The sequence below is a fragment of the Sarcophilus harrisii genome, chromosome 5, assembly GCF_902635505.1.
Source record: "Sarcophilus harrisii chromosome 5, mSarHar1.11, whole genome shotgun sequence".
Classification (NCBI taxonomy): Eukaryota; Metazoa; Chordata; class Mammalia; order Dasyuromorphia; family Dasyuridae; genus Sarcophilus; species Sarcophilus harrisii.
The window spans coordinates 183,817,605-183,833,664 of record NC_045430.1 but is presented as its reverse complement, the minus strand read 5'-3'; the positions used below and the strand labels follow the sequence as shown (position 1 = coordinate 183,833,664).

At 41.6% G+C, this 16,060-nt stretch overlaps 1 protein-coding gene across 1 annotated transcript in view; it reads left to right on the top strand.

The window, feature by feature from the left end:
• The first annotated feature begins 1,654 nt into the window (after positions 1 to 1,654).
• The window catches only part of LOC100924847 (solute carrier family 23 member 1), a 37,185-nt gene continuing 22,779 nt past the window's right edge, over positions 1,655 to 16,060 (top strand). Inside the window, exons 1-3 of the mRNA XM_012551052.3 lie at positions 1,655 to 1,955; positions 7,775 to 7,915; positions 9,727 to 9,884. Of these exons, the coding sequence (XP_012406506.2) occupies positions 1,914 to 1,955; positions 7,775 to 7,915; positions 9,727 to 9,884 (341 nt within the window). The 5' untranslated portion in view covers positions 1,655 to 1,913. The remainder of the gene's footprint in view (positions 1,956 to 7,774; positions 7,916 to 9,726; positions 9,885 to 16,060) is intronic.

Here is a 16,060-nt window from a genome sequence, read left to right as displayed (position 1 = left end):
ATGAGGGAATTGAAATAGATGTGCTTAGAGGTGTCCTCTAACTCTAAATCTACATTTTATGAATTCTGAAAGTATTTGACAGGTATTTTTGGCAACTATATCTTTTCTACTCCCCACTTGGACCCTGAAAATAGCTATTGTGCCTCTCTCCTTGGAGGCTGTAAAATCAGGCTTTCTGTTCCCTCTGTTCTTCCCCAACCCAAACTAATGGGTTGCAACATAATCCCTATCTGAATAGGTAAGCACATTGCCTAATGCTGGTTTTAGACCTGGTTTGAGACAAATTATAATTTGTAATATTTCTTTTACAGCTCAAATGACTCAGACTTCCTAGAGTTCTTATTTCTTCCTGTTTGAAATACTACGTAGAAATCCATAGTGGGGGTAATAGATGATAGATATCAATATTATTGCCCCAAAAAGGGAGGAAAAAGAAGAGACCATCAACAAAATATTAAAAATTATACAAAAGAAGCAAGAGGAAAGAGACATACAGACAAATAGGGCAATTTTGTGTTAAATCTGAGATGCACTTTAAAAAACTGAATTAATAGTTCATATTTTTTGTTAATGTTTATTTTTGTTAAATTTATAATAAAAAGAAAAATTAGGAATCCCAGATTCTACTACAAACTTAAAAAAGAGAAAGAGAAAGATAGAAAAGAAAAGAAAGGAAAGAAAAGAAAAGAAAGAAAGAAAAGAAAAGAAAGAAAGAAAAGAAAGGAAGAAGCAAGCCCTGGGGGCCTCCTCCTCCTATTGGACTACTGCCTGGATTCTTCTCTCCAGAAGGATAGAAATGAGTTATTAAATGTGGGCAAGTCTTAGAGAGAAAAGTATTGTGCAGGTCAAAGTACTCTAGTATTCTCCTTAGTATCTCATCTATAAACTAGAATATTGTCAGGAAAAAAAAAAACAAGCTCATTGAGACTACAGTTTCCTAATTCTGTTCTGCCCTTTTTGGAAAATTTAGACATTTCTGTTTCTTCTGTTGTTTCTCTCTAGTTCAGCATTGTACCTCACCTAGCCTTAATCACTGAATGAATGGATGCAGCCCCAGTCAAACCAAAACCTGTTGAAGACCTTAGCTGACAAAGGTCACGGCTCCCATTGCATCCAGGACCACCTCCCGTGGTCCTGATCTATATCTTGGCCCTGATCCCAGATGTCTTTGGAGAGGAAAGGGAGGCAGGTGACCTTGCCCAGCCTCCCTCACTTAACTCCAGTCCACTCCATGTCATGGCATCCCCTCCCAGACATCATGGTCCTCCTCAAGAAGGAAGGACAAAGAATAACAACCATCACGTTCCCTTACGCTCATGTCTAACTTCAGTATTAAGTTTTCAGTCCCAGGTTCCTTCACCAGATCCTCTTCATTAGCTGTCCTCAAGGAATACAATCCCACTTAAGCCACAAATACTCAGGGGATGTATTTCCTGACTGCCAGCTCCAATTATATGGAATTGTAATAGTTTGTACTAAGGCTGCCTGAATCACTTAAATTGAAGAAAAGGGGGAGGGGGCTTCTGGTTCAGAAGCTACCGCTATGCGGTGAGTGCTCCGTGCAGAGTTCCTACTGCCCACCCAGAATTGGGCCCTAGCAAAGTCCATAATGCCACACCTTCTCCATAAATACTCCTCCCCTCTCAGTCTCCGATGCAGGGCAGGGGAGAGGAAGCCTGGCGAGTTTTTAAAACCAGAAACCAAAACGTCCTCTTCTCATCCAGCTCTCCAGGGGAACCTTCCTTGAGCTTACTTAGGCTCCAGAAGAAATATCTTGATCTCTAAACAACTCTGGTTCAGATTTTCTGGAACTGGGTTGTTTCTTTCTCTCCCTCTCTAAGCAAGTCTCCTTTTCCCCATTTCTTATTTCCATTTTTCTTAAAAGGGAGCTGGGAAGGAGATTCTGGGTCCCCATGCTGGCCACCATCCCCTGCTGTGAGAACTCCAATACTATGGTGAGTTAATTACTTGTGGAGAGGGTCTTAAGGAGAAGGAAAGTAAAAGGGCACATACACACACAGATGGGAGACAGGGGGAGAGAGACATAGAGAGACAGAGACAGACCCACAGAGACAGAGAAACAGAGACAGAGAGAGAGACAGACACACAGAGACAGAGAAACAGAGAGAGACAGAAAGACAGAGACAGAGAGAGAAGACAAGTTTAGGTGAAAAAGAAATAGGAAGGACTCCCTGAAGAGACTTTCTCATTCTGCTTTTTTGATATTACCTAGTTTTTGAGTGGAGGAAGCTTCCCAATGCTAGAATGAGAAAATCACTTCTCTGGATGTGATCTGTAATGAAAATGGAGGGATGGAATTGGTTGTTTCCTTTCTTATGGGATTTAATTGTCTAAAACCTGTCACTTCCTGTAAAGTGTGTTTTGGTGACTAAATGGGAGAGGGAATGAGCTAAACAACAGGCCAGGTGGCAAAGGATCTGAAATTCTTGCCGAAGGGAGAACAAAGTCTCCATGTACCCCATGTTGGATAGTTGTAATCAATTGATGAAAAGTCATGTGGCCTAATGGAAGATCGTGGCATTAATTGTATGTAACTATGGTCACCTTGTAACCTCTTTAATCCTCACTTTTCTGTAAAAAAGGGATAACGATACCTATATAGTTGTGAATACACAATGAAGTCATTTTTCTCAATTGTTTTGTCAGAGTGCTTTAAAACTATAGAAAAAAAAAAGCCATCTACAATTGTATTTATTGACTACCGCCTCAGCGCTTTGCCAAGAAACAAAATCATTAGGAATGTTTCCCAAGAGTAAGAAGTTCAAAGTCTAGCCGGGGCCCCATCCGAGGTACAAACTGATACTCTGATTCCTGTGAGGGAGACTGATCGCTCCATGTGCCAGCACTGACCGGAGCAGCTGGTACTGACTGCAAACACTTTTGGGGAGTTCAGCTGATCATTAGAATGACCAGCTAGACGGGTCCTTCCAGTTTTTTCTGCTCCAACTTCACATCTCTTCCAGCAGCGCAACTGTTTTTTTTCCTCATGCACACATACCTTAATATCACTTTTCAGAAATCTTTCTGTAGTAGAATGAATACATATTAGCCTCATTCATGGTTTTGAATAGAGTCTTGAGTTCAGTTTATTATTTAAAGTCTTAATCCTCCCAGAGAGGTCTGCATTTTTAAAAACTAATTTAAAAAAAGCATATTCAGCTGTTTCTTTGAACAGTATTTTATTTTTCCAAATACATACAAAGATAGTTTTCAATATTCATCTTAGCAAAACCTCATTTTCCAAAATTTCCTCCTTCTCTCCCTTCCTCCCCTTCCCCAAGACAGCAGCAACTCAACATAGGTTAAACATGTGCAGTTTTAAACATTTCAACTGTTTCTAAGGCTCTGTGCTTTATGCCGTGGAAGAGATCAGTAGGATGCTGTAGTAAAAAAGCTTGAAGTCAAATCAACTTGAAATCAGATCCTGATCTTACAGTTTATAAACTGACTATGGACAAATCACTTTGTTACAGCTGCTCTTTTGCTTATATGAAACACGATGGGGTTCAGCCAGATTATCAGCTCAATCCTATTTGCCTAGTGGTTTAAGGTTTGCAAGTCTGTCTTCCATACATCTTCTCCCTTGAACCTTATCTCTCTCACCTCCATGCCTTTTCACAGACATCCTCAAGTTCCTGGAATATACATTCCCTTTTAACTTCTCCTAGTCTCTTCCTTTAAAACATTGCTCAAACACCATGTACTGCACAAAGGCTTTCTTTCTGTATATCCTTGTTGTCTGTCCGATTCAAACAGTCTCTCTTCCTTTAAGACTTTACTCAAATATCATCTTCCGCATGAAGCCTTTCTTTCTATATACATCCTTTGTTGTCTGTTCTATTCAGTCTCTTCTGTTCAGTTCTTTGCGAGTAGGAATTGTTTCATTCTTTGCAGCATTTAATGGTATTTCTATTAGATATTTGATGTTTGATTGATCTTTACAAGAATGCTGTGAGGTAGCTGCTAGGTGGTGAAGTAAAGGAATGCTGGATTTAGAGGCAGAAAAAGTTGAGTTCAAATCTGGTGTGAGATATTTGCTAGCTGTGTGATCCTGAATAAGTCATTTAATATCTGCCTACCTCAGTTTCTTCCTCTGTAAAATGGATATAATATTAGTACCAACCTCCCAGAGATGTCATGAGGATTAAATGATATATTTGTAAAGCACAAGATATGTACATAAATAACCGTAATATAAGGTAGGATGTGACAAGTGCTATAAGAGAAGGACCATCAAGTTCTTCAGGCTTAAAGAGGGGGAAGAGAAATTACCTATAGTTGGACTTAGGAGTGAGGAGAATAGGCCCAACATTGGCCTTGAAGAACACAAGTTCTTGTGTCTTGTGTCTTGTGAAGAACACAAGGCCAATGTTGGGCCTTGAAGAACTTGTGTAGAATTTAGGCAGACAGACATGGGATAAAGCAAGGAAAGAGGAAGGACCCTTCAGTCAGAGGGAACAGCATTAGCAAAGACACAAACAAGGGTACTGGGGATGTAGGGAACAGAAGGGATTTCCAAGTTGGAAGGGACCCCAGAAGCCATCTAGCTCAATCTTTGTTGGGGTCTGACTTTCCCCTACAATATCAGCAAATCTCTTAGGGACTTGGGAACTTTGGGAGAAAAAAGGGTCTGTTCCATATTAGGATATATGAGAGGGAGAGGAAAGCAGGGTAAATATGTGCCCCAGATTTGGAAAGAGAAAGTTTTAAAGCAGTTCAGAGAAAAAAGATGGCTCTCCTAGTTGAGAATTCTGTGGCATTCATCAAGCCTCAAAGGATGGGAACTTCTCAAGAATGAAATTATGAAAACATAAAAAGAGAAAGAATTTCAATGATGAAGGAAAGGAGAAAATAAAGTTAAAAGAGAATGATATAGAAGAACTCAATAATTTATATATTTAAGAGATGTGCAGAATATTGAGAATACTATGGTGAAGTAGTAACACCAGCAGTAACAGCCATTGTCATAATAATAATAATAAATGGGTAAAATAAAAACTAGCATTCATATAGTACTTTAAGGTCTGCAAAACATTTTACACATATCATCTCATTTTACCCTCACAGAAACTCTGGGATGTAGATGATATTGTTATTTATTTCACAGTTGAGGAAACTAGGAAAGACTGAGGTTAATAAACTTGTTAATAGGTACAGTTAGTAAGTGTCTGAGTCTGGATTTGACTTCAGGTTCGGTGTTCTGTCTTCTGCATCACCTACTTCAGAGGGGGGTAGATGGTAGAGGATGAAAGGAGCCAGCGTGAGATGGGAGATGGGGATGGGTTGAGATTGCTGTCAGCTGAGCCCTAAGTTCCAGGGTCAAACTAGGACCTGCAGTTGCCAGGGTGATTTGGGGGTTTGAGTCTCTGTGAAGAGACCAGAGGAGCTGAATAATGGCATTATCAACATTGGGAGCAGGTGCATGACGGAAAGCTCAGCCCCAGGAAGGAGAAGGGCAGCTGATAGTCATCCAGTCCTAGGAAACCAGGAGAGGAGTAAGTGAGTCAGAGATTGGACTAATTGGTGCAGTGAGTTTGCTGGAATTATGAGTAAACCTGGGGAATGGGGAGAAAGATTATTCTGGTTGTTTGTCCTTCCTTATCTAAGAAGAACGTGACATCGGGGAGAGGATGCCATGACATCGGGGAGTTGGATTAAGTGAGGGAGGGATGTGCAAGGTCACCTGCCTGACTTCCCCCTGCAGAGCCATCTGGCCAGGGATAGATCAGGAGAGAGACAGAGATAGAGATCAGGATGACTGGACATGCCCTGGATGCAGGGGGAGACTTTGGCATTTTGGCCTAAGGTCTCCACTGGGTCTCAGTCTGAGGCAGTGATTAAGGCCAGGTGAGTTATATGGCAGAGAATGGCCTCTTATTGAGTCAAAAAAAGGAAAAAAATCAATCTGGGAGGAGAAGATGCTCAACCTTTCTGGCCCAAACAGAAACAATTGTTATGTACTTTCACTCTGAGCCAGTCAGAGCCCAATGACCAAGTGGAACTTGCTTGGGACCCAGTGTTGGCCAAGCAATGAGAAGCAGAGTGATGGAAGTTTAAGGCTTGGTCCTTAAGAAGTAATTTAGTCTGAAAACCCCAAGATATGGGGGAAAGAAAGGAGGGAAGGGAAACTCCTAGAAGCGGCACAAGTATTGTTTTGCTAAAGGGAGATTCTAGTTCCTTCCCTGATCTTTATGTGTCTATAATAAATCTGCTGTGTATTTAATACCGATGATGCGTGATGCTTACCGGGGAAGAGAAACTCCTTAGTGGAAAGCTACAAGTCAGTCAGATTCAGATGTTCCTATGACCTAAATCATCATTTTGTTTGTAATGAGAACCTTCCCAGATTGAATTTAAGTCATTTGAGTCCTGAGTTGTGATCTGTGCCTTGATTTACTGGCAGTTATGAGGTGCTGGGCCTGGAGTCAGGAAGGCTGGTCTCCCTGAATTCAAATCTGGCCCCAAGCATTTACTAGTGGTATGTGGGGCAAGTCACATTAACCCTTTTTACTTCAGTATCTCATCTGTAAAATGAACTGGAGAAAGAAATGGCCGCCTGCTCCAGTATCTTTGCCAAGAAAACTCCAAATGGCATCATAAAGAGTTGGACATGACTAAAAATGATAATTTTGTATAACAAAATAACAACTACTCTAATTTACATGTATTATTCCTTTTTATTTCTAGATTTGTCTTTGTTTTCAATGAGCTCATTTATGGCATTTACATGCTGTAAATGATTTCCTTTATAAGGTCTTTTAAATTTTATTTTATGCATTTAAAAATATCATTCTAAAAAATGGTCCATGCCCATCAGTTGGAGAATGGCTGGATAAGCTATGACTTATGAATTGAATGGAATATTATTGTTGTATAAGAAATGATCAGGAGGATGATTTCAGAAAAGCCTGAAAAGATTCCCATAAATTGATGCTAAGTGAAGTGAGCAGAACCAAGAGATCATTGTATATAGCAACAAGACTATGTGATGATAAGTTGGGATGGACTTGGCTCTTTTCAACAATGAAATGATTCAAGGAAGTTTCAATAGTCTTGTGATGGAAAGTACCATCCATACCCAGAGGTGGGAACTGAATGTGGATCAAAGCATAGTATCTTCATCTTTTTTCTTGTATGTTTGCTTGCTTTTTTTCTTTCTTGTGTTTTTTTCTCTTTTGATCTATATCAGATTGCTTGCTATCTTAGAGAGGGAGGGGAGAAGTAATGGAGAAAAAATTGGAACACAAGGTTTTACAAAGGTGAATGTTGAAAACTATCTTTGCATGCATTTGGAAAAATAAAAAAATATATATATTTAAAAAAAACCCTCATCACTCCCTACGTCATTCCCAGAACACTGTCTTTTAGTGGAAGACCTAGTTTACAAAAAAAATCAATATTATATATCCTGAGTTCCCTCTTTCCTCTTAATCCATACCTCCAAACATCTTTGTGCCTCAGTTTCCCCATCTATAAAACTCTGATTTATGAGACAAAAGCCAGGGAACAAACATTAGGCACATAATTCACGCTATCTTTGGCAAATCTGAAATACTCCTATAACTTAGTCCTGTATGTATCCTATATCTTCTCCATTAGTTTGTGTTTAATTTTATGTTGGTTTGTGCATATTCCTTATCTACCCTGGTTTTCTCTTCAGAGAGAGTTGGTTCTTTTGTATCTCCCAGGGTCTAGAACAGGGGTTCTAGATGTGGTGGGTTCTCAATAAAAGTTGGTGACTTGGTTCTTACAGAATGACATCCTGCCAAGTCCCAGCATCAAGGGACAAGGCAAGAAGCAGAATGGAGAGGCCCAGAGTCATAGCCATAAACAACTGGCCTACAGCATAACAGACACCCCACCCTGGTACCTCTGCATCTTTCTGGGGATTCAGGTAAGAACATCAGGCCCCAAAATCCCCAACCAACCCTGAAAATCAATATTGAAAAAAACCGATCCTCAGTTGAAATGATTTTTCTTAGACTTGTTTGACCATCTTAAAAACAAAACTGGTCTGAGCATCTAGATACAAATTTTGTCAACAGTGGGATGATATATTGTACTGATCCTGGACAATAAACAAAGGCATCCTTTTATCCTGCTGTGGCAGAAATAATGTCTGATTGCTATTGGTTTGCCTTTCTCTGACCTTGATAACTTAAGAGGATACTGAGAGCTGAGGGAAGATGGAGATTGGGTTGTGGTTGGCCCAGCTACCAGAGCTTAGACCTGGAGTCAGCAAGACCCAAGTCCTACCCTGTCTCAGATACTTCCTAACTGTCGGGCACTGGGAAGTCACTTCATCTCTCAGTCAACCAAGTTAATCAATAAACATTTATTAAATTCCTACTGTGTATCAGGCACTGTGACCCAGTTTCCTCATCAGTAAAAAGGCATTTACCACCGAGGGTTGTGAGATTCAAACAAGACAACACAGAAAGCACTTTGCAAACCTTAAAGTTTTTCAATATGATGATGATGATGATGATGATAATGATGATGATGATGATGATGATGATGATGATGATGGGACACAAAGCAGATTGTGGAAGGAGGGTTTGCCATAGCGGAGCCTGTTTTCTGGAATGGTTTAATTTCTGTGTAGTTCTTATGAGGCTAGGACTGGGGACTCAGTGCCCCTATGGACCAATTAGCTTTGCTGAGGGAAAGAATGGTCATAGAGCACTTCCAGAGACCTGGCTGATCAGTAAGTCAACAAATCAGCAAAGGCGTGCTGAAGATCTTTAGCTCCGTGAGATATCTCTTGCTATCACCAGGAAAACAATTTCAAGATTATGTTCCTCTAATGTGATCTTCAGAATTTTTTTTAACATGACAGAAGGAAGGGAGGAGAGAAGCCCCTCCAGTGCTAATATTCTTATTTTCATCTTCGCAATAACTCTGGAGACAAATTCCACTTTATCCTCATTTCACAGTTGAGGAAATTAAAGTAAACCAAAGGGATGTGACTTGCTTATGTCACATAACTAGCAAGTGCCTGAGCTTGAATTTGAGCCTAGCTCTCTCCCTTCACTTCTCCTTTTTGCTAGAGCTCTCAGGTGAGGAAATCCCCAGAGAAAATAAGCCCCTCTGTGTCAGCTGTCAGTTCCCCCTTTCTCTCACCCGTTTTTCCCATCACTCCATTTCCTAAATTAAGGAAAATTAAGGCAGACCGTGGTCAGCACCAGGAAATGTGGTGAAGGGACAAAACAGGCTGGGCTGTTAATCTCCATGTTCCAGCTGTCCCTGACTTGATCTAGCCTCGTTGCTGTTCAGTGGTGATTCTGTCCACAGGGTTTTCTTAGCAAAGATGCTGGAGCGGTTGCCCTTCCCTTCGGCTGAATTTGAACCTGGGTATTGCAGACTTCTCTCAGGGTTCCAACCCCTGAGCCATCTAGTGGCTCTTGTTCCAGCCTCCCTACTGCCAGGGGTCCTCAAACTTTTTAAATAGGGGGCCAGTTCACTGTCCCTCAGACTGTTGGAGGCCGGACTATAGTAAAAACAAAAACTTTGTTTTGTGGGCCTTTAAATAAAGAAACTTCATAGCCCTGGGTGAGGGGGATAAACGTCCTCAGCTGCTGCATCTGGCCAGAGGACCTTAGTTTGAGGACCCCTGACTGGACCTTGGTTTTGATGGTACCTGTTATGTCCACGGGGCAGGAAGCAGCACTAGATCTTCATGCCCTTCTCTCCTCTCTCCCGCAGCATTATCTCACAGCCCTGGGGGGGCTTGTGGCTGTGCCTCTCATCCTGTCCAAGTCCCTGTGCCTGGAGCATGATCCCCTGACCCAGAGCTATCTCATCAGCACCATATTCTTTGTGTCTGGCATCTGCACTCTCCTCCAGGTGTTTTTTGGTGTCAGGTAAGCGCATCCTGGAGCCCACACTCTCCCCTTCCCCTTTGGGCAGGTACTGTATATGTAGGGTTGGCTCAGGCACTCAGGAAAACAGTGAAATGAGTTCTTCCCACTAAAGCCCTCTGCAAGACTGGGAGAAATATTATTGGCTCCTTGAACGAAGGGATTGTCTCACTTTTCATATTTGCACCTTTAGTAGGTAGCATATGGGGGGTACTTAAATTGATGGATTCAGTGCCTTTCTACCTCCTCTTTCTGTTCCTAGTGTTCTAACATCACTTCCCAAGGCTTCAGGGAACCCAAGTTTCTCAGAGCTTTCTCACAACCCATCTAGAAGCAAAATGTCACTTAGATTGGCCTTTCTCTTAACCAACTCCCTATGCTGTTAGAGTTGCTACCTATACTTTACTTTGGGAATAGGACTTGGGAGAAAATTCAACCAATTGAAGTCAGGTAAGTAATATTAATCAATGGATGAACCAATATTTATTAAGTATCTACTGTTTATTGGTGATAGACATAGCTATCTTGCCCATCTTAGAAAATATTCAATCTCCTTCTGCCCCCACAGATCAATTGCTCTGCCTCTCTGAATGTTCTAACATTGTATTTGGTTGGATTTTCCTAACAAATTTGGATGTGGATATTCTCTTTAATGGAAGGAATATCCAAATCATAATGGAAGTAGTAGTTTTTGGTAGGAAGATATCAAAGGAAGAGTTAGGGACTTATGTTGAAGATATTTTAAGATTAGAGCTCAAAAGACAGAAAAATAAATATGGTTGAAAAATTATCCATGCATATGTTTTGAAAATAAAAAGCTTTAATAAAGAGATGAAAGAGATTAAAGAAATAATGAATAAGCAATTGAATAAGCAAATCAATAGATAATTGAACAAATAAAAGAATGAATAGATGAATAAGTGAATATATGAATTAATAAATTAATGACTAAAGAGAAAAATAAAATTTAAAGATAAAGCAAAATAAATCTTCCAAAAGACAAAAAAAGAAAAATAAACATATCTGGAAAGGTAGAAGATAGAAAAGGGGAGAAAATGGGCTTTTCCTATTGAGAATATTTTTATTTAATCATTAAAATAAGTAATGTGTCTCAGCTTAAATTGTTGATATGAGTCAGTTTGAAACTATAGGTGGGTAGAATGCTGTGGACATAATGGCACAAAGCATTAGAATTGTTAGTGTTCAGGTCATCAAGAATCAGAAGGGCATAGCTACAAACATATAAAACAGTTAATGGCTAAATTTAAATTCATCTAACAAGCATTTATCTATTTGTTGTTGTAACAAGACTTTTCATAACACTGGGCTAAATGTTAACAGGCATATTTACTGATAAATATCCGGAGAACTGTGGGGAGAAGTGGCAGCAGATAAAAAAGGGCCATAGCAAAAGAGAATGCAAAAGGTCCTCCATAGTTCCTAGTCATCCTCAGCTTCAGACGGGTCCCGTCTCCTGAACCAAATTCAGCAGCTTCCCTTCTTATTCCACCCACATGACTTAAAAAGAGAGTTTCCTGTCATTCTGGAGCCAAGGTCCACCAACTCTGATCCAAGGAAGAAAGACAAAATCTAGCGATCCTGGGCAGCTTTTGTGGGAAAGAGGGAAATACAGCTGGTCACCAGGGCAACACTCCTCCAGACATCCAGGACCCACAGACAGTCTCCAAAAACAGGTCAAGAAGGATGCAAAATCATTCATAGGGTGTCAGACCCCCATCAGCCTCCCCAGGGGGGACCTAAAACCCAAAGAGGAAAAGGAAGTATAAAACACCCACGTGTGTGTTTATTGAGGGAAGAGGTGTTGCAGTCAAGAGATGTTTATTAACCTGTTTTGTGCCTCTACTGTGAGGGAAAATCAAAAGACTGAGTAAGGAAGTGATCAGATATCAGGAAATACAAATAGGGAAGAGAAAGGAAATTGAGAGAACAGATTAGAATCATGAATCCTGGAAAGTTTGATTATTATCTGCCAAGAATCTGTTTATTCAGAAACTGCTCCCTAGGTGTGACTGAGAATTTACTGGCAGATATTTATGTGAATGGAGTTTAGATATGTAGGAAGAGATGGTGGTAGGTCTTAAAAGTTGCCAACTAATGACAGCCCTTGTTGCCATCTCCATCCCTGACCTGTGCTGAGAGGTTCCGATGTAGTTGGTCCTCAAATAATCTGCAAAAATGCACACAGGTGTAAATATTTAGCTAATTGTTTCTTGGAAGGACCAAGAGCATGCTATTTCTAGCATGTCTTATGTGTCTGAACAAAAGAAACACATTGAAAATGCTTTTAAAGTTGGTCCTCTGCCAGGTAGACAGTCAATAACCCCCTCCTCAAATTATCCACTTATTGGAACTCATTATTAATAGCTGTTCATATCAGAATCATACCTAGAGGCTGTAAAGTATTCCTCTGACCACAACTCCATGAAACAGGTAGAGCAAGTATTATAAGATCATTTTATACAGGAGGAAAAATGACACTCGGGCCTTGTGACTTGCTTGTTGTGACCAGCTTCTATAGCTGGTAACTATTAAACCTGATTGTAAATACATGGAAACTATTAAACCCAAATTGTGAAATAATCTCTACCCTGGCAGACTTCTGCTAATCAGACTAGGCTTTTCATTTCTAGTTTTGTCAGTTTGGTTTTACTCCCTATTAGATATCAAGATGATGAAGTGGAGCTCCTAGGGAGAATGGAGCAATTTCTGGGAGACCCTAAGACTACCCAGCCTTGGGAGTGCTGCAAATAATGCTGGCTGTCAGAGAACAATCTTTGGGCCATTAAACCATAGAATTCAATGATGGGAGCTGCTCTGACTCTATTCAATACTCTTCAGGAAGTTATTGAATTCAATAATCCCTACCATTCCTCAATTATACCTCTAAACCATAAAATTATCATGTCAGCCAATTGAACCTGATCTTTGTTTCTCTTTCTTATAAAATTGTCTTCTTTCTTCTAGTTCTTTGCTAAGTTCCCTTGTAACTTGGTCAGAGCAATTTTTGACTCTTAACTTGGAGATAAATTGAGTTTGCGAATTCTTTTGCCGTATCCATGACAACCACCTGGGGACCCTAATATTGTTGGAGTGTCTTCCATCTCAACAAAAGGGAATCATCCTTTGAATATGATATTTTGAAAGATCCTTGATTTCACATCCTCCCTCAGTTCCTGCTCACATTTTCCCATATATCCTCCAAAGGACACACCCAACACACTAGAAGCCTTTGATGAGATGCGAGAATTGAGGGTAAGAGATCTCTTAACAGCAATAGGATCCCCTTGGCTGGTTGTGCAGGTTTTGCAAAAGAATACACAAACTCCAATGAATAAAGGCCCAAGGTTTGTCAAGAATGGGTTTATTTATACTAAGAAGACAATCCGCTTCTTAGTGGGCAAATTCTTGATTAGGAATTTAGCAAAGTTGGGTTGACATTGAGAAGAAAATATCTTCCTCAGTGGGCTAAGTCCAGAAGGGCATTTAGCAAAGATTGGGGTTTCAGAGTCATCTTTTATTAGCCTTCTGAGATCTGGGCTTCTTTGATCTTTAGTCCAAAGCGAGGGGCCAATCTCTGGATGAATCTGAGAGACTGATTTTCAATTCAATTCAAATCAAACTCAAATGAGACTGTTATCTTGAATGGGTGTGGCCCCTCCCAGAGGCTGAGAGGGTTTGAGAGTCAGGAGCACCTTTCCCCCAAAGATTTCTTTCCACCTTCTCCCCCAAAGATTAAAGGGGACACAGTTTACATCATTCCCCCCTCAAGCAGTTCCCCCCCCAATTCATTTGGGGCAAAGGGATGAAGATCTCATTTTCAGTAGCTGCTTCAAACTGACAAGGAGCATAGACTTGTCCCTATGTTCAGTGGAGGTTCAGGCCAGGAGGGGAAGTGTGAGATATGAAGATGGCAGCAGCAGCATCTAGGAGATATGGAGGGTCCCAGGATCTTCAGGCTGAAGGAGTCTGGGGGAAACAAATCTCATAAGCAGGTTAAAAGTGGGGTGACATCCAGGGTGGAGATGCAAATAATGCACCAGGCCCCCTCTGTGGGCTCTTCTGAGGATGCTGAAGGCCCACCCAATAATCCTGAATGCCCCCACTGCCCCCGGAGCTCCCTCACTGAAAGGCTAAGAAGGAGTTAACTACTGGCAGGGACCATAGAATGACATCAAGAAAAGCTGGAGAGAGGATGCTAGGAGCAAAGTTCTCATCCTTGGAGAGAGAAAGAATTAGGAAGGAGATTATAGTGAGAGAAAGAAGGACACAGACAATTTCACCCTTCTTTCCCCAGAGTGCTCACAGGAGTACTCTGAAATACCCGAGAAGTAAACGCTGGACTATTTGTCGCTTTGCAAGGAGCTAGGCGGGCTGAGGCGAGGTATGATCTCTTTTAGCAAGCGCCCAGAGCCTTCTCAGTCCTGCAGGGAAAAGCTTCTACCCAATTAGTAAAGGTGTAGACCAAAAGCAACTTGAAACCAGTCTCCCCTGGGTATGTGCGCCTTCTCTGAATCCCAGGCTTCAGGAGAAGGGGAGATTTAAACCAGCCAGAAGGAAAAAGGGTGTATCTCCTTTCTTCTGCAAGGGCTTGCTCCTGTGGGCTATAGGAAGGGGTGTAGGAATCAGGAATCTGGGAGATTAAAGGTAGGATAGTCAGGGGTGAATGAGCAGGAGCTTTAGCTGCAAACACGTTCCCCTTAGCTTGAAGTGAATCTCCTTTCTGGTGTCCTTTACAAAATAGGACTGAAACCTCTCTGGGTTTATGGACAGCCTGTAGTAGCTGCATAATTTCTCCTGCATATTTAATAGGAGAATTCTTTGCTGTCAAAAGTCCCCTTTCTTTCCATATAGCCTTATGAGTGTGCAAAATATGAAAGGCATATTTGGAGTCAGTACTGTAGATGTTCCCTCTTCTTCCCTGCCCCAGTTCCACAGCTCTGGTTAGGTCAATGAGTTCAGCTTTCTGGGCAGAAGCCTCCAGAATGCTGTTGAGGGTCGCCACAGAATATCCTGCCTTTTTTCCCCCCATTTTCAAGAAAGCTGGACCCATCTGTAAAGCACTCCCCATCTAGGTTGTCAAGAGGAATGTCCCAAGTCAGGTGGGCTGGAGTAGGCAGGATCTAAAGCTTCCTCACAATTATGAATGATGTCTCCCGACTGAGTGGTGTTGGGGAGCAAAGTGGCAGGACTGAGAGTATGGCACCCCTGGAGAGTCAGGTCAAGGGTATCTAGCAGGAGAACCTGATACCTAATAAGCTCCCCATCAGATGCCCTTTGGCTTCTAAAATGCTCTGAGCCCAGCGGGGGGTTAGAACCTGTAATGGCTGTCCCAGAATTAGTTTTGAGGCTTTTTCAATTAAAAGGGTCACGGCAGCCACCCTCTAAGCCAGGAGGGCCATTGCAGGGAAACTGAGTCCAGTTTCTTTGAGAAATAGGCTATGGGTCTGGGATCACCCAGGGCCTAGTGTTGCTTTTTCGGACTACAGATCAAGATAAGACTGCAGTTAAGTGGCTCCAAATCTCTTAACTCTCTAGCTAAAAGTCTGTGCTTAAGACATTTCTTAGTCCTAAGGCTGGAATGGCCCAAACATAGGAATCTGTTTTCAGAGGGAATATGGGAGGGCTTTAAGAGCAGCACAAAAAGACCATCTGGGGGTCTGAGAAGAAAAAATTGGGTCCCCAATTTCACTATTAAATCATGCCCCAGTAAAGGAGCAGGATAGGAGGGAATAACAGGTCACCAAACTGGCAAGGCAGAGGGAAAGTCTCCAAAGTATTCTTAAGTTCTCCTGCAATCCCCATTCTATGGGAGGAAGGCAAGTAAGACTAGAGTGCCAGAGCAAGAAAGAAGGAGAAGTCCCAATAGCAAAAAGAAATTCAGTGGTCTTACCAGCCACATCCGGGTATTGGGCTGTTGGGTGTTGGGCTGTCATGGTGGAGTGAGGGGGAGCTTGACCAAGCCCCAAATTCCTGCCAGAGGGCAGGGCATTGGGGTGGAGGCTTGTTCCCTGTAGGCAGATTCCACTCAGGGCAAGGACTGGGGAGTTTCCTTGGACAATTTCCACCTAACGCACAAACCTCTATGGTTCCTGGAAATGTCAGCAGCCAAAAGCAGGGACTGGTCTCCATGTCTCCCTTTAATCCTGGTCCCTATCATT